The sequence below is a fragment of the Paroedura picta genome, chromosome 5 (genome assembly GCF_049243985.1).
Source record: "Paroedura picta isolate Pp20150507F chromosome 5, Ppicta_v3.0, whole genome shotgun sequence".
Taxonomy (NCBI): domain Eukaryota; kingdom Metazoa; phylum Chordata; class Lepidosauria; order Squamata; family Gekkonidae; genus Paroedura; species Paroedura picta.
In genome coordinates this window covers 53664373-53686767 of record NC_135373.1, presented here as the reverse complement: position 1 = coordinate 53686767, position 22395 = coordinate 53664373, and the positions used below count along the sequence as shown (strand labels likewise).

General features: G+C 41.8%; 1 protein-coding gene across 6 annotated transcripts in view; it reads right to left on the bottom strand.

Moving 5' to 3' along the window:
- Positions 1-22395, bottom strand: part of CACNA2D1 (calcium voltage-gated channel auxiliary subunit alpha2delta 1) — a 419757-nt gene that overhangs the window by 296991 nt on the left and 100371 nt on the right. For all 6 annotated transcript variants that reach the window (XR_013231087.1, XM_077338003.1, XM_077338001.1 and 3 more), the window contains one exon: positions 19998-20114. Coding sequence is in view for 5 of the 6 variants with exons in the window: in XM_077338003.1 (XP_077194118.1) it covers positions 19998-20114 (117 nt within the window). In the remaining variant the exon portion in view is untranslated. The remainder of the gene's footprint in view (positions 1-19997; positions 20115-22395) is intronic.

Genomic DNA, 22395 nt, shown 5'->3' with positions numbered 1-22395 from the left:
TTTTGCAAATGGTTAAAATGTAATCTAGCTAAATCTAGTAGCCAGAAAGAGAAGTGGTTCCCCTGGACAGAGATTATGTGAAGGATCCCATAACTATAGTTCTATGAGACTTGCAGAAGAACAATATTCAACATAGCTACCAATCTGAAACTCTGTCATGATTTTAATATCTTTTGAAACAATGATATCTTTGTCACCTGCCCAAAACCAAGTCTATTTATATTCATTTCCTTGAAAACAGAATGTGAAAATTGAATTTCAGTGCCAGGAACAAGATCATATGGTATAAGCTCCCCTCCCCCAGTCAAAATATGCTATAAAAGAGGAGCTGTCTTATAATCACATACAAGTTACAGTTAGTTTCACTTTTTTTAAATGGTGTATAAAATGCTGTATAAAGGGGAATTGTCTCACATTCAGGATCAGCTTCTTGAGTAAATATTGTAATAAGCAGAATATACTTTTGGACGCTTCTCTAGGCTTTCAAAAGCCCTACACTTGACTGATATTCACTGTTCAAAGGGTACAATGGACACAAGTAAAACCTATATAAAACACTTCTCAATTTGGCCATATCAACAGAGCAGACTTCTCATAAAGAACAAGCACTGCTGGTAATAGAGTTAATTCAATAAGAGTCAAGCTCCCTGTAATTTTGCCATTGACAAAATGATAGCCAACGGAGCGAGCGGTAGCCTATGGTGTTACGCTTGCATGAGCATGCTGCACATTGAACAGCAAATAAACCTAGCGGAAGCTAGTTTCCTATAAGCACAGAGGCAATTAGGAAAATAAACTCCATGGAAGGTGCACAGAAGCAGCAAGGAACCCAGAAAGATGTCCATGTCACTGTGAAACAGTCACTTGACACAGATAGGTCTCAACAGAACTGCAGGGAAGAAAAGGCTTCCCTGCTGAATTGAACACAGCACACATTAAATAATGTATCAGAGGCTTGTAATAACCGATCTTCTTAGAAAAGCAAAGCCAGCTCTTATGCTGCAACAGCCACAGTCTTCTAGTGGCCTCACTCATAATATGGGTAGGAGCTGTAAAGTCAAGGCCTATTCATATCAGCATTTCTGCCTTAATGAATTAAAATGGCTTTTTGGGGGGGGGAAGGGAGCCTGGTGGAAGAGCTCCATCTTGCAGGCCCTGCTGAACTGTGCCAGCTCTGACAGGGTCCAGATCTCCCCCAGGAAGGTCATTCCACCAGGTAGGGACCAGAACTAAAAATGTCCTGGCACCAGATGAGGCCAGACGTACTTCTCTGGAGCCAGGGACCCCTAGCCAGTTAGTACTGGCTGAGCATAATGCTCTTCGGGGGATTTGGTTTCCTACATTACATGATTTTCATTAATTCCGTATTTCAGAAATAATATCTTCAAAGATAACTCTTCAATGTCTTATTTTCAGGTAAGGCTGTTCATCAATTAAATAAAATTCTTTAATAAGCTATAGTCTGGAAATTCCATTAAATAAATTATAAAACTAGTACCTTAAAATCATATTTATTTTTTCTCCCCTGAATTCTTTTAGTCTTTTTGTTAATTTTTCAAGTGCTGCCATATTCCTTAATTTGGCACATCACCTATCCAAGGAGACTCCTTTAGTATTCTTCCAACACTGAGTAATAAATATCCAAGCTGCTTTTAAAATAATTTTGGTAAGTGTTTTTTGTTTGTACTGGGTGTTTTCATTGATAAGTTGAGCAGAGCTAATTAAATAGTAGGTGTTATTTATTCCCATGTGATGCAAATATTGATTTCCAAAAATTTGCTTACTGGGCAAGACTATAACATATAAATAAACATCCCTAATTCACTGCAAGTTCTCCAACAATTTTTACTATTTTCATTAAGTGGGCTGGTTTGTGAAGTGAAATAACACCTATACTACATGTACTTGTAAACGTCTTAAGATTGACTTGAAAGGAAAGTGGTGAAATATTTTTTCCACTCATTAGATTTAGTATTCAGTTCTATTTCCCAATTCTTTTTAATCATCTGCACCAGAGTTTGTCCCTGATTTAATAATATCCTATATATTTTAGTAATTAATTTCACCTTTTCCTAATTGATATTTTAAATCAATTTTTCAAATTTGGTTAATGGTTTATTTATTTGAACTTTAATTTCTTTCTTTTGGAGGAAGCCATGAGCCTCTTATGGCGCAGAGTGGTAAGGCAGCTGTCTGAAAGCTTTGCACATGAGGTTGGGAGTTCAATCCCAGCAGCCGGCTCAAGGTTGACTCAGCCTTCCATCCTTCCGAGGTCGGTAAAATGAGTACCCAGCTTGCTGGGGGGTAAACGGTAATGACTGGGGAAGGCACTGGCAAACCACCCCATATTGAGTCTGCCATGAAAACGCTAGAGGGCGTCACCCCAAGGGTCAGACATGACTCGGTGCTTGCACAGGGGATACCTTTACCTTTACTTAAAATGTGATGTTTCAATAGCCATTTGGTCTCTTTATAAATCTAGTGCTAGCATTATATGGCAAATAGCTGGCATTACTATATTTATTTCCCCTGAAATACATTTTTAAAAGAATCCCAATTAACTGAATCAAAGGCTTTATAAAGATCCAGGGCTGTTAATGTGAATTATTTTTTTCTCTTTTGGAGTGAAAGAAAAGACTCAAAACTTTCCTAACTGCATCTGCAATAAAACTTTTAGGAATAAATCCATATTGATCTGAACTTACTAATGTTGTAATACAAGCCCTCAGTCTGTAAGCTAATATCTTAGTAAAGATGTTCTAGCCTGCATTTGTTAATGAAATCAGGAGATAAGATTCCCGAGATGTGGGATCTTAATTTGCTTTAGGTATTAAAATTAGTTTAGCTCCCAATCAAAGAGGAAGCAATGAGGATCCCTCCATGATCTCATTAAATAGAGGTAGAAGATTTGGGCTGGGGGTGCTTGTAAAACTTGTAAAACTCTGATGTGAACTCATCTAAGCCAGGCACAGAGCTGGCTTATAATGAGTTAATTGCCTCTTCTAAAGTTACACTTGTATTTAAAAATCCTTAAACTCAGGGTCAAGTAGGGCAGTGGTCCCCAACCTTTTTATCACTGGGGACCGGTGAATGCTTGACAATTTTACTGAAGCCCGGGGGGGGGGTAGTCTTTTGCCGAGGGATGTCACTGTCACCTGAGCCCCTGCTCCACTTGCTTTCCTGCTGGCGCCCCGTCCTCCCGCCGCCCACTGGCGGCCGCTGGACAGCACCAAAGGTGCGCTGGTGGCAGAGTGGCAGGGCAGCCCCTGAGGCATCAGGAGGACGAGGAGGTGCCGTGGCCCAGTATTGACTGATCCATGGACCAGGAGTTGGGGACCACTGAAGTATGGGAATACTCACTGAAAGACAATATTCATTACTTACAGAAGATTGAACCTGATTTCCTCTATAGATAGGATTGTCAGATCCCTTGGTCTAACAGGGGTACCCCAGTTTAAGATGAATTCTTCTCCCCCCCCCAAACCTGAAAGTACACCACAAATAAATGCAACCTGCCCAGAATGTGTTATTAGCTTTTAAGAGATGTTGGATGGAGGGCAACACTGGTTTTGAGGCAAAACTCTATTGTACCATAGAGATTTTGCCCAAAACCCAGAGTGTCATCTCCGATGTCACTGGCATGCCAACATCACTTCCAGGTGACATCAGCAATTGTGTTATTTTGTGGCATGCCACCCCCCTCCCTGGAATTTACACTCCTAATTCCACCCCCAGCATCTATGAAGGACCTGGCAACCCAATGTATAAAGATTATTATAAAACTATGGAAGGGAATCCACCGATACTTTCAGTATGTCTGTTGGGTTCCTCTGTGAGAAAATTATTTTGGGAAGGAGTGAGACAAGATTCTCATATTTATATTTTATGCAGTACATGAGACTCACTCCAGCCATTTGTGCAAGGTGAAGAGTACCTCTGAATTTGCTGCCATGTGGTGATCTCCCAAGTTACCGTGCTCTGCAGAAATTCTGTTCTATGCAATCATCTGTAAATAAGATCTCCTACACAGGTGGAGCACCCAAAAAATCCACTCACCTCACAACAGAGCCCTTACTATGTTTTTTAAAAAGTAATGAACCTGACATAAGGAAAATATGAATCATGGCATGCTTGTGTGAATAACATTATGCAGAATGTTCCAGTCAAAAGTTAACTCCCTTGAAATGTTCAGGCCTGTACAATAAACATTTAAATGTGCACACAGTTTTAATGGTTGAAATGGTGCTGTCAACAATGTGCTCAAAGCACAACATTTTTAATGCCCTTTAGAAATCTGCAGGAGCAATAGCATTATGGTCCCATTTCCAAAAACTGATCATATTTCTGAGATTTGTGAATGCAGGAGTTCATTACAATTAAAAAGGATAAAAGGGATTGTGTGCATGTATGCAAAAAAACAAAGGAAAAATGTCTTCACATAAAAATTGCCCAATCTTCACTGCCTGTCATATCACCAAATTAAAACTAGCAATACAGATACCATCACATTTTTAATACAGAACAAAATGTATTGCCTAGCAGCAGTTTTAATTACTACCAAGTACAAGGTTCCAGAAGTTTTTAATATGAATTTCTGAATTTAATGTACAATTGCCTTTTTAAAAACAAAAACATTGCTAATGAGAGGTGTCCACTTTAGGAGAGCTCTTTGATTAGTAGAAACTTCCATTGTTACAAACCTGGAATAATTATAATCATAACTGAAATACTGGAAAATGTTTATTTACATTTCTATTGTTGTATGCAATGAAAAACCATCAGGAAAGATTAATAGCCCCAGAAAATGTTGTTAATTACCATAATGCACACATCCAGAAGCACCACATTAACAATGCACATCTTTGGACACTATCATGCCATGTATCTCTTGCTGTAATGTTCCAACTTGTGATTCAGCCTTTTTTACTTTACCAACTAAATCTAAAGTTGCTCTCCCAACTACTTTAACCCTTCTGCATCAAGGCTCCCCCATACATCATATGCAAGGTATACAAATGTAAACTTGGATGAGAAACGACTAAGAATAATGTGTTTTCAGGAAAGAGAACAAAGCACATGACTTGTGCTGTGGCTCCATCAGCATATCATGCTTTCTGAACCTTCTCATGCTGGCTTCCTTGCAGATCAGGGAAGGAGACAGCTGAGTTTCTAGGGAATTTCTCCTTCTATGCTAACAACCACATCAAAGGTCAACCCTGCAAAGAAAGCTGACAGAGGCTGCCCTCCAGGAATATTTTAACATGGAAATGCCTGAAAACATGATAAAGGTAGCAGGTGGCCACTTAAAAGCTTAGAGGGGAAGGAAAGCTAGCTACATAAAAAAGGAGAAGAAAAGGCACTCTTGCTTGGATGTGCATTAGAGGTCCCTGAAGAGAGACAGCCAGAGAGAGACTTCTTCATTAGTTTCACAGCAAGACTGTTTCCTATGCATCTATGACTCTATGAGCAGGTCCAGTCAAATAAGGGTGGAAATACCAGGAAACGCCCCCTGCAAATTTATCATCTTACTTTAGGCTTGCAATAAATAGCCTGCTAAAGAATAGACTCAAGAATAGACTCAAGAAGCTCCTAGAAAAGGTTTTCTTCTATTTAAATGTACTACCAAAGACTTCATCTGTTGCTACACATTTGGACACTTCCCAGGCCACAAAAGCACAAAAGATTCCCTGGGCTTCTTTCCATTATAAAAGGTAAGTCAATATATGTTGTTCCAAGGAAAGGAACATATCTCACAGGGTTATTGTAAGGATAAAACGAAGGGTAATGATGTAAACCCATTTTGGTCCTCACTGAGGATGAAGGTATAAGTGAAATATATACATAAATATAAAATTATATCAAGATCAACAGTGTTCTGTGTGCACATGCCAGGTGGCATTGTATAAGGTGAGAAATGAAGTAAAGAAGCTGAATGTTGTGGTAACAACTGGCATGTGCATTGTGCTCTGCACAGAATCTGGAATTAAAAAACCCAAAATGATGGAGGATACCATCTATATCAGTCTCACTTCAGTATAAAAACTTGGAACTCCAAAATCTGGAGAGACAACAGGATAAAGAGAATTTTGGTAGTCAGGAAAAAGGCATGGTATATAAAATAAATATATGTACATAAATAATCATAAGATACAATTAAAATCCAAAATGTAAAGCAGTGGAAGAGCAAAACAATATGAAAATATGAACGAGAAGCAACACATTTTTATGAAGCTAGCGACTAAGTAGCTACTACAGCTATAAATAACCCTATAAACCAATGATATATTTACCATTTCTGAACTGTCTTACATGAGCGCACTCTGACACATCCTTGGTATGCCCATTCTCAACTGGATCATCTTGTAAGAACAAGGCAATCCGATGATGAACTATTGATATAGTACAAGCAACAACAGAACAAAAATACAACAATGTATGAATACAACAGAGACTATGGTGGGCAACCCCTCAAAAGAAATCTTGAGGGAAATTAGACCCAAAGAACCTAAAGAGGGATTGACAGTCCTCTAATATAAAGCAACTGAAGGGGGGGGGGGAGAGAGACTGTCTGCTCTGCTAGACTTAAAGAATAAAAGAAATCAAGGCCAAATATCAGTGGTACAGTAGGAACCTGAACATTTATTGAAAGCGAACTAAAAAACTCCTAGTATTTCTCAGGCAGCTTTGTCAAAGGAATCTCTAAATATGTTCATCTCCAACACTTTTCCCACAGCTGTGGTACAGAGAATTGAAATGAGAATTTTACCTTGTTTGCTTAAAACTAAATATGTTAGCCAGTTAGATTGCAGGGGAGGAGAGGAAGAGGAAGAGTTGATTGTTATTACCTGAAGGAGTCTCAAAGTGGCATGCAATTGCTTTCCCTTCCTCTACTCACAACGGACACCCAGTAAGGTAGATGGTGCTGAGAGAGCTCTAACAGAATTACTCTGCAAGAACAGCCCTAATAGAACACCATGCTTGCTCTCCTAACCTGCCCTACTACAGACCAGTATTTAAAAACTGTTAAGTTATTCATACTCACAAGACACCTAAAGATTTTCCCATTGTATCATTCCCTTTTTATGGATGTTACAGATCAAAACTATGATGCTACAAATCTTAACTCAAATGAAGCCCTTCCCAACTTAATTGTCTGTAACATCTTTTGCCAACAATGATTCTTCTCCTGACTTGCCCCCATATGCAGGACAAGGACAACCAAATAAACAAGCGTAAGAAAAAAATGATGATGATGATTTAATTTATTACCCACCACTCCCAAATAGGCTCTTGGCGGGTTACAGATATCTGTTCTGTTGGCAGTTCTGTTGAAAGCAGAGCCAAAGCTACTCACAGATTATCACTGAAATTTCTTCTGGCACTGAAAAGAGACACCTCATGATCTTTTGAGAGTCAGAGTTTAAATTGGTAATTTAGCAAAGATTAAACATTTAGCAAAGATTAAACAGATGCAGAATGACTTATGAAAAGTGGGAGAAGGGATGGTGTACAAGAGCAGTCTTCAACCCATGGGATGGGATTGTCCAGTGGGTTTCAGATTCCCACCTCCTGGGTTATGAGTCCCCACAGAGCAGCCATTCCAAAGGCCCATGCTTCCAGTGTGCATCTGCTTCTCTACAGGCAGGCTAAGATGACAACAGGACATTGAGGAGTGAGCATTCTGTGGTGAAGATTTCTTCATGGCACTCTGGGCCTTTGGAAACTTCATGACTTTGATACAACTCCCAGTCATTGCCTTGACTCATAACTCTGTGTCTCTCTCTTCCTGTCACCTGTTACATGGCTTCCAAACTCATTCTTGTAGTCCAGTGGGTTCTCCACACTTAAGACCACTGTCACCAGGGAGGACAATAATGCTGAGCAGATACTTTTTAATATGAATCTTACAAAAGACATAGGTAGTTTCCAGCACTGCCTCAGCAAATATTGGCAAATTTAAAAGGCAGTGTACAGGGGAAGGAGTGTACAGTTTGGGAAGGAGTTGACAAATTTAAAGGGCAGCGTACAGTTTGGGAAGGGTGTGACATCCCTTCTGGCTGATACTCTAGGAATTTCTCAAAATATACATGAAAAAGCTGACAGAGACATTGGGAAATTCCTTGAACAAGTCATTTTCTGGCCATTTCTTCTCCACCCTTCAGTTTCCTGAGAGAAGGGGATCGGTACTAATGACCCACTGAGAGCAGGCAGGCCTTACCGAACTGGAGAATTTTCTCTGTACTAGTTATTTTCTCTGTAAACATTCAGTCTTCTTTAGTCCAACAACACTGAAATATTCAGATATTCCTTTGCTGAAGTCTCTCTATGCTCAGGTCAGGTTAGCAGGTCTTGACAAGAAAATGTTATACACATACACACAATCTCATGTGATATTCTGCTTTACAAACCAGGAAAATAGTGCAACAAAAACAAGCCATAGACTGTTTTATATTTTTCTCTCTCGAGTCATTCATGTGAGCAAATAAAGGTTCAAGGTAAAATTGAGTCTTTCAACATGACTATTAAATTTCCAGCTCACAAAGATAGGCAAACGTTTTGTGATTGACTGCAATGTGGCATGGATCACCTCAAACACATTCTCTTTGTCCCTAACTGTAAGCAATCCCCAGAGAACTCCTACTGCAATAGACCAGCTGATAAATCTTTTCTTTTTTAGTTTCAAAAGGGTACTAAATACCATTCCTATATTGCTATGGACCTCTGCTACGGAAGATCAAGATTATGATTCACTTCTTTTTGACTAAACAAGATACTGAAAAAAAAACAATCCTTAAAATAGAATGAAGCTATACAACCTGGACAGAAATTCAAGACAACATGTATATTCACACTGATGCATCCTCATTCACCCAGCTCCAGTTTAATAATGTTTAAGACTAACAAAGCTTTATTCGGAGTATAAGCTTTTTGTGCATACATACTTCTTCTGATACATTGAAATAGAATTCACCAACCATTACATAAAGATAGTGGGTGAAGAGAATACTGTCAGGATGGGCCAATTAGAGCTCAGATTGGATTAAGGGAATTGGTAAAGCCTGTAAATATAGCCACAGTAGGATTAAGGGAATGGGCAAGACCTATGAATAGCAGTATATTAGCATACAGCCTAATAAAAAAGTTTACCAATAGATGTGAGAACTGAATGACATTAGCATGTGAAATGGCATAAGAAAACACTATCTCTGTTAAATCCTACGAGGTTTCATTGCCCTGACTATAGTTTCTATTAAAATTTTCACCCTGGTGTAGTTCTCAATATTTACAGGACACAAGAATATGTGCATCTGAATCATTCCTTTGAGAACCAGAACACAGGTATCACAGCATGATCTGGATGTTTTGATGACAGGGTGGGATCTGGAAGACTCATACTGATTTCACTGGATGACCTTGAGCCACTCACAGATTATCATGGGTTAAATTTTACAATGAATGCATGATGATGAACAGTGCAAGCTGCTTTCCTGTCAAATGAACAAAGGCCAGTCATGAAGATAGAAGCAACTGTTCTAGCAGAATGGCAAAGTATTTGTTAAAAACTAATGAGTGAAACAATGCCTCAATATCTTTTTTTTTAAAGACCACGCTGTCACCTTAAGTCAGAGGTGATGATGAGATTTTTTAATATCCCTGCCAAGTATCAACTACATCTTGAACCAGGATATCATTCCAGATTTACAGGGGAACTATACAATAGCAGAAATTGCTTAAGTTTGGTTCAGACATCACATGGCTAACTGTAAAACTTGGCTTGCAAGAGATCAGTTAAGCCCTGGTTTGCCCTGACAAATACATTCCATTGCTTTTATTTAAGCCGAGCACCTTCGTAGCCAGAGAGTGATGGTGTCACTGAGAAACAAGTCAGGTTATCTGTATTTATTTGCCAAGTCAGAGTGCACTTCTGATGAATGAATGAAAGTTAACCATCATCATCATCGAGATACTTTTTATAAGAAGGGAGGTGGGAAGAGGTGGGGTTGTAGTAGTGAGGGTCCTGGTGTAAAACTTGGTTCTGTAAGTTGTCTGAACTGATCCACTAAAAAAAGGACACAGAAAATAAACAAAAACGATGTGTTTGCCCAATAACATTATCCTTCAGAATTGGGGAGGAGGCTTTAACAGAAATGCACTCCTCAGCAGACAAGTTGGAGTGGGAAATGGTTTTCTCAGAGCAGAATGGTTAAAAACAACTGATACAGACAAGCCAGTAATCAACACCAGAAGGAAAGTAAGAGAACTGAAAACCTCTAGCCAGAGGGAGAAAGTAGATACCCAGCCCACTGAATGAAGCTGTCCAAAGTTAAGAGGAGTGTCAGGTAGCCACACAGTGTGTAGAGCGAGGTTAGACTGCCCAGAAGCATCTTCCCAAATGCCTTCTGTAGATGCCAGGAAATCGACATGGTACAGAAGGACATGGTTGCCATGGCAATCCTCCCAGCACAGCTGTAGTCGAGTGAGTCCTGGCAACAAATTCCTCGCCTAGCAACTGTGTGTGCTTCCAAAAATGACCCGCATCACTTTTTTCCTGAAAAGAATGGGCAAGGAAGCCATATATTTTAATATCATCTTGTTTTTGTTGATATTCTTGCAGTTTCCATCATGCTAAGAGAGGTTGTGTCCAACACTGACAATCCAACTGTATTTCTGGAAGTTCTGGTTTCTTTCAGTGAGAAGAAGGCAATTACTACATCTACAGTTCCTCTCTGTTAGAACTCTGTTTCTTCACAGTCTTCCAAAGAAATAATTCATTTGTCTCTTGCTTATCTGGACTTTCTGCCAAGCTGTTCAGGGTAGGACAAGAATGCAGCTCTCTCAATTTATCCCCAAAAAACTCTAGCAGGCATGTAGCACAGACAGAGTGATGACTCCAAAGGCATTCCGTGACAGTCATGACCACACATGTCTCCTTGCTTTAAGTGCAACACTTTAACCACTACCCATTAAAGTTTGCTCTCCACCCCAAAGGAGCAGGAACAGAGAACATGGTACATAAGTAAAGCCCGGCTGCAGTGGCCCATCTAGTCCAGCTTCCTATTACTCATGGAAACCAACCAGTTTCCTCTCAGTGTTAGCAGTTGGAGGTCTTCTGCCTCCAGATAAAAACATTTACCTTCTTCAAAAGATAAACACATTTCCCTTTTTGGATCAGTAACAGTAAGTTGGCATGTTTGCTTTCTGGAAATGCTGGCCTTTAAAATCTTTCCTCCCTAATGACCATACTTGCCCCATGTGATGACTAATCGATACTGTATCACTACTGTGTTTGAATGTGTGTAGAGTTTTTATACACAGGAGAATTAAAGTTTCATGTGTTTGGCAAGGATTGCTGCTGAGCCCAGTTTTCCAATATGTACCCCACCAAAAAACCTGAATTAGCCCAGTGGATGATATTTGGCAAAACAATATCTCTTATTACAATGGTGTGCTCAATAAGGACAAAGAGTTTAGCTGGCATTGTTGGAAATATTTTACCTAATAATGACCCATATGTAGAAGCATAACCTTGCATTCCACACTGATATACTCTGGAGCCTCTTTTTTCATATTTAGAATGTCATGAAGGATTAGAATCTTTGCTAGGATTCACCCCACTGCATGCCTCAACCCACTCATTGATTTTTCTTGGTCTTCACCACAATGCTGCTTTCCAAGGAATTTGATACAAGTTTCTAGGGCACATGACTGCGGCGAGGACATTAAGTTGGCAGGTCATGATTGGGAAATATTGGGACATTTTAGGGGTGGAGCCTCAGGGGGTGAGGTTTGGGGAGGGGAGGGGCTTCAGAGGGGTATATTGTTATAGAATCCATCTTCTTGTGGCCATTTTTGCCAGGTGAACTGATCTCTGGTACTTAGAGAGATCTGGAACTATCTGGAAGCTGGAAAAACCCAAGAGACAGCCTTTAGGCGCCATGCCAAGTGTACTTCAGTTGTGGCTTAGTGGCTGCCTACAGAAGGTCCCAGGTTCATTACCTAGTTAAAAGGCTGGGGTAAGGAGAAGAAGTGAAAGACCTCTGCCTGAGACCCTGGAGAGCTGCTGCAAAGAAGGAAAAGCAGACAAGCCTGAAATTGATAGTAGCCTTCTTCGTAGATGTCCAGGGTCCCCAAGATTATTCTTTTGCCTTTCCAGTAAAAACTATAATTTCTCTCCTGCTCAGTAGCTTTGAAGGTTCTTTTTTTAAGAGGAAGTCAAAAGGGGACCCCCAGATTTCAACTGGGGACTATTTTATCTCCACACAAATGCTCTAGAGGTGAGCATCCTTCCTGGAAGCCTCTCTCATCTCCTCACACCAAGCCTGTTTGCTAAAACACCAGGGACCTGTGATTGGCTGTGACTCCCTGCTGAGCGAGCACCCAAAGACAAATGCAGGCTTACATCTGTGTAGTGTAAGGAGCTCCCTTCCTCTCACTACCCCAGCATTTGCCCTGAAATTTGAATTTTCTCTTCTACTGCACTCCATCAAAGAAGCAACCTCCTCCTTCCATTTGTGGTTGATAAAATGCCTTCTGGGAGGAAGAGCGAGAGCTCTCTGCCACGAGCCTCCTTTGATGTAGTTTATGAGCCAAGAGAGACAATGCGGGAGCAACAATTCTTCACATGGCAGGCAGTCTCCATTCCACAGGAAAAAGAATGGACGATCTGCCGAAACAGTCCCCGGGCTATGCCAGTTAATTGGTTTCAAAGCAGCCGAGCTACGCCAACTGCAGCCTTGTCACATGGATAACAGCAAGCAGACATGTAGCTACTGTATAAAACACACACACCCGCACCACCTGGTCTTCTCCTCTCACTGGGCCCTGCTGATGTCAGCTCTCTAACACTACAAGGCCTATAGACAGAAGGGTGCCCAGTGACAGCGCAGTTTTGCCGCATACTGCCAGTCGCTGTGAGCGTCACCAGCCGATGAGACAGACGTCCCGGCATCTGTGAGCCGTAACTGAAGCACAAAGACAGATAAAAATCTCAGCTCATCTTTGGCACACAGCTGGTAGTTATAACTACCTTGTCTATCAACCAATTGGTGGTTCAGGTGTGTGGGGATGTTATGGCATGCTAATTGTACATGGCCAGTATGTAATACAGAATTTTTAGGACTCAGCTTAATCTGTTCATTTCCCACATAGATCGACTAGATGAATTGGCTGGAATGATTAATTAGTTCTCTGCAGCTATATTGTTGTCTTTGCTTTGGTTGCTTGCTCTCATTTCTTCCCCGAGCCCTTTCTTTTTGTCTACCTGTACTGGTCTCTAATTTTGCAAAAAATTGAATCTACAAGCATTTGTTTTTGATAGAAGCAGTATTATACAGAGCATACAAGAAGGAACTAGTCTCTCAACCTACTTACCCCCCCCCCCCCGGCTTCAAAGGTCAAATTCCATCACACCTCTTTTAATGAACTCTTTTAAGAGCATGAGGAGGCCCTAAGCCCAGGAGTCCCCCCCCCCATAATGACCCTCAAACTAAGGCCTCAAATAGATGTGCCTCAGGGCCATGACATGGGGGGAGGTGTAGGAGGGGCTCCTGTTCTCCCGGCCTGTGGGCCACTTTTAAAACCCCAAAATTCTGAAGTTTGGGCTCCTGAAAGTGTGTAGGGAACAGGTGTTCCTTCCAATCCACAAAATTGGCCTTGTGACATTCATAAACAGAAGGAATTTTATCCCTAAAATGGCAGAGACAACCTTGACTCAGGCACATCTAGCAGTGGTGACAGGAACAAAGAATAGTTGGTGTTATTTATTGGTTAAAATATGAGATGAGGATCTAGTGGGCTCAGGGTGAAATTCACACTTGGGCATGGGGCTCTCTGGATCCCCTTGAACTAGTCACGCCCTTAGCCTCATCTGTATGATAAGATTATTGTGACAATAACATGAGGAAGGGAGAACAATATAGGCTGCCCTGATCCTGCACAAGATCCTTACAGTCAGGAAGACTGACATGGATTATGCTCAAGAACACTGCAGCAACAGCGTCCCAGGCATCAGGAAATGTAACTATCAAGGGCTCTTGGAAGGAAAGCACCTGCTATGGGAAGAAAACAAGCTGGCAGGGAAAGGGATTATGTGCTTCAATTTGGCAGCTTACCCTGCACCCCACTTTATCTTGATGGGATCAGGATAAATGTATGTCTAAATGCTTTGTGATCTCATGTACTTTAAGCCTAAGAAATATACAAGGGAATGGATCTGGAGGGAAAAAATGCAAGTCAGAATGCTGAAATGAAGCACTGACAAACAGGGAGACTCCAAAGACAAAGCAGAACCACCTTGACAAGGAAGAAGGAAGTGCCTGGCATCTCTAATCTCTCTCACTGCTGCCTGGGATCAGATGGATCTTCCTAGATAACAAAGCATACTTACTCATGTCATGTAAGCTATACAAAATTGCTTCCTTCAGAGCACTTTTAACTTAGCTATTACCCAATTTGACAAAACGCAGAAAGGAACTCATGGCAAACATCCAAGAGTTCTGAAAGGACCCAAATGTTAACTTGTGGATCTCCTGACAAAACTATGCAATCTATCACTAAAATCTGCCTCCATTCCCAAAAAACTGGAGGGTAGCTAATCTTTTTAAAGATTCCAGAAGAGATCTGGGAATTATAGGCTGATAATCTAACAATGATACTGGGAAAGCTGGAGGAATCCATTATTAAGTATATAGATTATTACTAAGACAGAATTAGTAAGCACATTGATGAACAAAAAACAATAAGGAAGAATCAACATCGATTCTACAGGAAAAACTCTTGTCTCAGCAACTTTTTAAAGTTCTTTAAGGGGGTGAACATGTGGACAAGGGTGATGTTATTTACAAAGGCTTCCAGAAAGTTTAGATAAAGTTCCTCATCAAAGGCTTTAAAGTAAACTCAGAAGTCATGGGACAATTTCTCTTGTTGATTAAAAACTGGTTCATTAACAGGAAACAGAGTGGGTATACTTTTCACAGTAGAAGGACGTAAGCAGTGAGGTACCACATGACTCAGAACTAGGTCCGGTGCTTTTTAATTCGTTTATTAATGATTTGAAGTTGGGATTAAGCAGTGAAGTTGCTAAATTTGCAGATCACACTAAATTGTTCAGAGTAGTGAGAACTAGGCAGGACTATAAGGGGGACTGGGACCGGTCCATGGATCAGTCGGTACTGGGCTTTGTCTCCTCCTCGTCCTCCTCCCCAGCTGCTGCCTCAGGGGTTGCCCTGCCACTCTGCCGCTGGCTCACCTTTGGTGCTCTCCAGTGGCCGCCATGGCTGGGGCTCCTCCTCGGAGTGGCACTGTGCAGCTGCTGCTGGCAGCGCCCCCCAGCGGGCAGTGGGAAGTCAGGGGCGCCAGCAGGAAAGCAAGTAGAGCAGGGGCTTAAGGCAGCAGCGGCAACGTCCCTCAGCAAAAGACTACCCCCCCCCCGGGCCTCAGTAAAATTTTCAAGCTTTGACTGGTCCCCAGTAATAAAAAGGTTAGGGACCACTGCTGTAAGGAACTCAGAAGGGTCTGTCAATTCTTGTAGTAAATGAGGTTCAACATAGGAGAATGCAAAGTAATGGACATTAGAGCCAAAATTCCTAACTATAAATATATGTTGACTAGAAATTAAGCCCGCTGTAAATAGAATACAGAGGGCGCTAGCCCCCCCCCCCCCCGGTAGCCACCTTTCCCAGCTGGTCGGGCAGGGTGATCGCCAGCTCTCGCCCTGGCCAGCCAGCTGGAAAGGGCTTTCTCTCCCTCCCCCCCCCCCCCACGGGCAGCCGCCTTTCCCAGCTGGCTGGGCAATCACCGGCTCTCTGAGCCAGCGATCACCCTGGCCAGCCAGCTGGGAAGGGCCTTCTTCCCACCGAGCCAGCAGCGAATGGCGGCGGTGGGGAGAACTCTGTGCACGGCGGGGTCGGGAGGCAAGTGGGCAGGTCGGAAGAGGAAAGGGACAGCAACTGTAAGCCGCTTTAAGACTCCTTCGGGTAGAAAAAAGTGGCATATAAGAACCAATTATTCTTCATCTAAAACATAGTATTCTATATTTAGGGTAAATAATGACCCTATATATGTGTTTATTCTAAATTTTACCCCAGCTTTTTCTCCAATATATAACAGAAGCCCTCTACAAATTCTCTCATCTACATTAGTGTTTGAACCATCAACATCATTTGCTGGCATGCTCCTCAAGGCAACACCACAGGCTGTGTCCTCCTCTCCCTTCATCTTCCCTCCAGGTTTCTCTTCTTAAGTAACACTCTGAGATATTCTGGCCCCCAACAGTCAACCTGCTGTGATGCTTAGTGATAGCTACAATAACACAACCTCAGCCTTCAGGTCACAAAGATGAAGAAGACAGAAGCATGTCCAGATTTTAGATCAACAGATGAGCAGCACACAATGGTCATTTAAGGGAAAGCAAGCTGGAGGCTATTTCAAGATATTTTACATGTCAAGAAAATTTGAAAGACCACTAGTGTAAAGAAACTCTTCAGGTGTGACAATGGAGTATCAACAAGCATAGCAAAATACCCTGGAGGAGAACAGCAGAATGAGAAGCTAGCTAATGATTAACTGCCCTGAGCTGGCTTGCCAGGAGGGCGGTATCAAAATCAAATAAATACATTTTAAAAATTAAAAAATAATTAAGTGGTAAACTGGTAAACAAAGCAAAGCAGACTGAGAAACAAGACTGTGCTTTGAATGTAGTGACAAATCGGAAATGTTAAAAAAAAAATTGTTTTAGAAGAGGCGAGTTCTACTCATTGTATAGTACACGTGAAGCTGCCTCGTCATGAATCTGGCCTATCAAGGACAATCTTCTCTACTCTGACTGGGAGCACCTTTTCCAGGATTTCAGGTGGAGATCTTTTTTAAATCACCTGTGGTGAAACGCCTTACACCCCAGAAGTTATGCTAAAGTTATAATAATTGGGTTTGTATCCCAAGTATGCCTATTGGAACTGTCCATAGAGTTTTCATGGCAAAGATACTGGAGTGGTTTGCCATTTCCTTCTCCAGTGGATCACCTTTTGTCAGAGCTCTCAGCTATGACCTGTCCGTCTTGGGTGGCCCTGCACGGTATAGCTCATAGCTTCACTGAACTACGCAAGCCCCCTTGCCACAACAAGGCAGCGATCCTTGAAGGGGGAACTATACAAGAGCGAGCTTAACATCCCTGATGACCACAGTGGGATAGTTACTGACCTGGAGCCAGACATCCTGGAATGTGAAGTCAAATGGGCCTTAGGAAGTCTGAGCAACAATAAAGCTAGTGGTGGTGACAGCATTCCAGTTGAACTATTCAAAATCTTAAAGGACGATGCAATAAAAGTGCTACACTCAATATGCCAGCAAATTTGGAAAACTCAACAATGGCCACAGGATTGGAAAAGGTCAGTTTACATTCCAATCCCAAAGAAGGGCAATGCCAAAGAATGTTCAAACTACCGCACCATTGCACTAATTTCTCATGCTAGCAAAGTTATGCTCAAAATCCTACAAGCTAGGCTCCAGCAATATGTGGACCGAGAACTTCCAGAAGTACAGGCAGGATTTCAAAGAGGCAGAGGAACTAGAGATCAAATTGCCAACATACGCTGGATCATGGAGAAAGCTAGGGAATATCAGAAGAATGTCTACTTCTGCTTCATTGACTATGCTAAAGCCTTTGATTGTGTGGAGCACAACAAATTGTGGCAAGTTCTTAAAGAGATGGGAATACCAGAGCATCTTATTTGTCTCTTGAGAAATTTATATGCAGGTCAAGAAGCAACAGTGAGAACTGAACATGGAATCACTGACTGGTTCAAAATTGAGAAAGGAGTTCGGCAAGGCTGTATACTGTCGCCTTGCCTATTTAACTTGTATGCAGAGCACATCATGAGAAATGCGGGATTAGAGGAGTCACAAATTGGGATCAAGATTGCAGGGAGAAATATTAACAACCTCAGATATGCAGATGATACCACTCTAATGGCAGAAAGTGAAGAGGAACTAAAGAGCCTGTTGATGCGGGTGAAGGAGGAGAGTGCAAAAGTTGGCTTGAAACTCAACATCAAGAAAACAAAGATCATGGCATCCGGCCCGCTCAATTCCTGTCAAATAGATGGGGAAGAAATGGAGATAGTGACAGATTTTATTTTCCTGGGCTCCAAGATTACTGCAGATGGGGACTGCAGCAAAGAAATTAAAAGACGCTTGCTCCTGGGGAGGAAAGCTATGGCAAATCTAGACAGCATCCTAAAAAGCAGAGACATCACCCTGCCAACAAAAGTGCGTTTAGTCAAGGCTATGGTCTTCCCAGTTGCAATGTATGGCTGTGAAAGTTGGACCATAAGGAAAGCTGAGCGTCAAAGAATTGAGGCTTTTGAACTCTGGTGCTGGAGAAGACTCTTGCGAGTCCCTTGGACTGCAAGGCGAACAAACCGGTCAGTCCTAGAGGAGATCAATCCTGACTGCTCTTTAGAAGGCCAGATTCTGAAGATGAAACTCAAATACTTTGGCCACCTCATGAGAAGGAAGGACTCCCTGGAGAAGAGCCTAATGCTGGGAGCGATTGAGGGCAAAAGAAGAAGGGGACGACAGAGAATGAGGTGGATGGATGGAGTCACTGAAGCAGTAGGTGCAAACTTAAATGGACTCCGGGGAATGGTAGAGGACAGGAAGGAGTGGAGGATCATTGTCCATGGGGTCGCGATGGGTCGGACACGACTTTGCACATAACAACAACAAAATCCCAAGTATGCTGACAGCGTGCTAGCTGCCTTTTACCAAGCTGTCAAACACATAAGCAGGAAAGCAGAGTGGGCTTGACTAATCTCCCACAATGACTTTTCCAGCTCACCTGTTTACATGAGGCTGAGACCTGGAATGGTTGCAAAATTTCCAAGCTCCCACGCGAGTGGACGCAGAGGTTTACAAGGCCATTTACCACAACACCTCCTTCTGCACCATTTACCTGGAGATACTGGAGACTAAGCCCAGGAAATTCTGTACTGCCTCTGAGCCTCAAGACTAGCGCTTTTAGCCCAGCTGAATCTAACACAGGAAAAAGCATGCTCACCAAACGCATTCAGAATGCTCAGAGCCAGGAATACATTTTTTTACTAATGGGGAGAAAAGATACAGAACTAGTGTGTGTGTTTTCTTCTTTGATCAAAATCCTGCTCTTGGGTTCATACTTTCATCTTAAAAGATGAATAGTTCGAGCCTGTTAGATTCTTATGGCATATTCTGCTCTGTCACCACTTCTTAATGGGACTCCCTGGTAAGATTCAAACAGCCATTTCAAAATCACTGGCCTGAGCAATCCAAATGAGTACTTCTCAAGAAAGGTTACTACTGAATTGCTGCAATCTGCTGCAATTGGGGACCACACAGTGCAGTTTCGCTGAATGTCCTTCCTTTACTGTTTCAGATGTTTCAGAGAATTTCAACTAGAGACCACTAAGCAATTCTCGCACAACAGAAAAGAGATGATCAGATTTGCTACTACATTGTGACTTATTACAAGTCTATTCTTGGGGGCTGCAGGCCCCCATTAGACTTCCTCTCTTAATGGCCTGAGCAATTTTAGAACTGCATACCCACATAGCAACATATCAAAGCTGACTACTAAATCTTCAGGGAAGTACTTCTTTTTAACTTTTGCGGGGTGTGACTCAACCCCTGTCTGCACTCTAACCTAGTTAATTTCACCACTCCAATCCCTTGAACTGGGACTCCAGAGAATTGTGAGGAGAGAAATGGGGTGATCAGCATCCCTTTCCCCACTGAGGCCCCTTCCCTTTTCCTGATATGTTTCAACAGCAACCAAATAACCAGACCAGATCAGAGCAAGTGAATAGTTTGAGAACACAAAAGACCTGTAACTGTTAAGTCAGTCTGAACATTCACCTGTAACAAAATTGCAGAGGCACTTCACAGAGCATAACGACTCAAAAAGAATTTAAAACACAGTGTGAGCAACTCCTTACTTGTTAAGGAGCCATCCAGTTTTGACTTACCACTAGGGCTTTCGATCGGTTGCTCAAGAGTTTTTCAATATCTCGAGCTGCAACTTCCACCAGCCGTGCTGCGTTGTTAGCTTCCACGGTGAATAAATTTTGGTTTCTCCTGTATATCTACACACACAAAAAAAAATGAAAAGGAATCATGAAGGTTACAAGGCTATGTGGGAGAAAACCGGAGCTAAAAGCAGTTTTTATCTTGCACAGGGAAATATTTTGTATAGGGTAGAGAAAGAAGTGGATAGATTACAAGACAGAGAAGCACCATTCTTTGATGCTAAATTGCTGCGAGTTTGGAACAGCTATGCTCGAGCACAGGTGCTCCACAACAGTGAAGCTCTTACCACAAATTCAAATTCAAAAAACCTTTAATGGCATACAAAACATCATAAGAACAAGGGTAATTCATAATTATAATTAATTGATAAAAATTACATAGTCTAGATAAATAAAGAAAAGAAAAGAAGCAGTAACCAACTGTAGATTCCTCCAGAATGCCCAGCAATCAGTAATTTCCACCAATTGTAGGTGCCCCTGGTCTAGACCTGATTCTTGCCTAGCCGACTGTCCTTTTGTATCACAGGAGCCAAGAATTCGGCCACCGGTTCCGTTATTTCTGGGGACCTATCAGCTAACAAATGTCTGGTTATTCTGTTCATAGGGCCAGAAAGGTCCATCGTGATAGGGACGACAAGTCGTTGTCTAAGCATAGAATGTGATGGGCAATAGAGTAGAATATGTGGCACTGAGTCAGGCTCTAATTGGCAACATTTACAAAGTCTGTTCCCAATTGGTACATTGCTGTATCTGCCTGCTAGGACAGCTGATGGGAAGATGTTTAATCTAGCAAGCATAAAAGCACAACGATGGAGTGGGTTAATAAGACTTTGCAAACTATTGAATGAGAGAAATCTCTTATACTCCTTTTGCTGCTTTTGTTTCTCCTTTTGTGTTGCTCTCAATTTATTTGTGAGATAATAAATCTTTACAGCTCTCTCTCAAAGCTCTTACCACTAAAGCCCATCAACCCACAAAGCCTCACTACCCCAATGATGAGGTCACTTTGCACAACAAGAATTTTCTGTCTCCAGTTTATCCCTTGAGCTTTTCAACCTTCCATTCACGGAAATCTGCTGCAGTGGCTGCAAAATAAACTCTTGGGGCACCTTGAGGACTAACAGACCTGTTGAAAAAGAAGTTTCATGGGCTAGAGGCTACTTCATGAGATACGTAAATTAAACCTCATTCAGCAGTAGGTGGGAGGGAGACTGAACACTAAAGAGAAAGCCAACTCAAAATGAATGCAAAATAACACATGCTAGTTAGTTCTGATAAGCTATCGGACACCTGTAGAGCTACAAAAAGTGGCAAATCTAGTTAAGCCTTAGTTAATACTGTTTCAATCTGTTAAATTCTAATTCAGAAACTTCTCACTAGCCTTTCCCTTTCAAGTTCCCTTGTTAGAGAAGACTTTCCCCCTCCTTAATTATCAGAGGATTTACAAAACCTCTCTCAAGGTTTGCCTACTATAAACTGGGGTACACACGTTCTTACTATTCACATTAGCAACTAGCAATTTTTCCCAGACCATGTATGGGCAAGTATACAAGCACCGGTTCATTACTTGATCGCATAGCACAGGATGATTCAGCTGGTACATGCAAACTTCGCTAAAAGCATTTAGAGATGATAAGCACTGGTTTGAGATCCTTACCTGGCTCATTTGCACTGCCATGGCTTTATACCAGGGATAAGGAAGGAAGTTATCACTGTGTTTTTCCAATAGAAGAGGCCTTCTCAATCAGAGTTCCATAAAACCCTGGGGTTTCTTGACAGCTGTGGAAGGGCTCCCTGAACATTTATTTGTATATGACCATATAGGTCATGTTGATCCACACACCCAAATGGCCAATGATGAGCCTGTAGATTGTGGGAAGGGGAGAGGCCCCCGATGGGCATGTATACAGCTATGCTTCCCAATCATATTCTGCATGATCATGCCACTCTTGGGGTTTCTCAAAGCATAAAGAATGTTTCAGGGCTGCCTTAGAAGGAGAATGCCAGTCAGTATGTATGGAAAGAACAAGTTAACTAAAAATAGGATAAGCCACTGACCAAAGATAAAATTTTGTGGGTCTTTAGAGTGCCACTAGATTCTAAATTTGTTCAAACCCCCCCCCCATCCAAGTAAATTAAAATACAGGAATTGAATTTAAGAGCATAGGTCGGATAATCTATGTCTGTGGGTCTGTATCTATGTCTGTATCTATCTTATCTGTCTCTTGAGAAACCTATACACAGGTCAAGAAGCAACAGTGAGACCCGGGCATGGAATCACTGATTGGTTCAAAATTGAGAAAGGAGTTCGGCAAGGCTGTATACTGTTGCCTTGCCT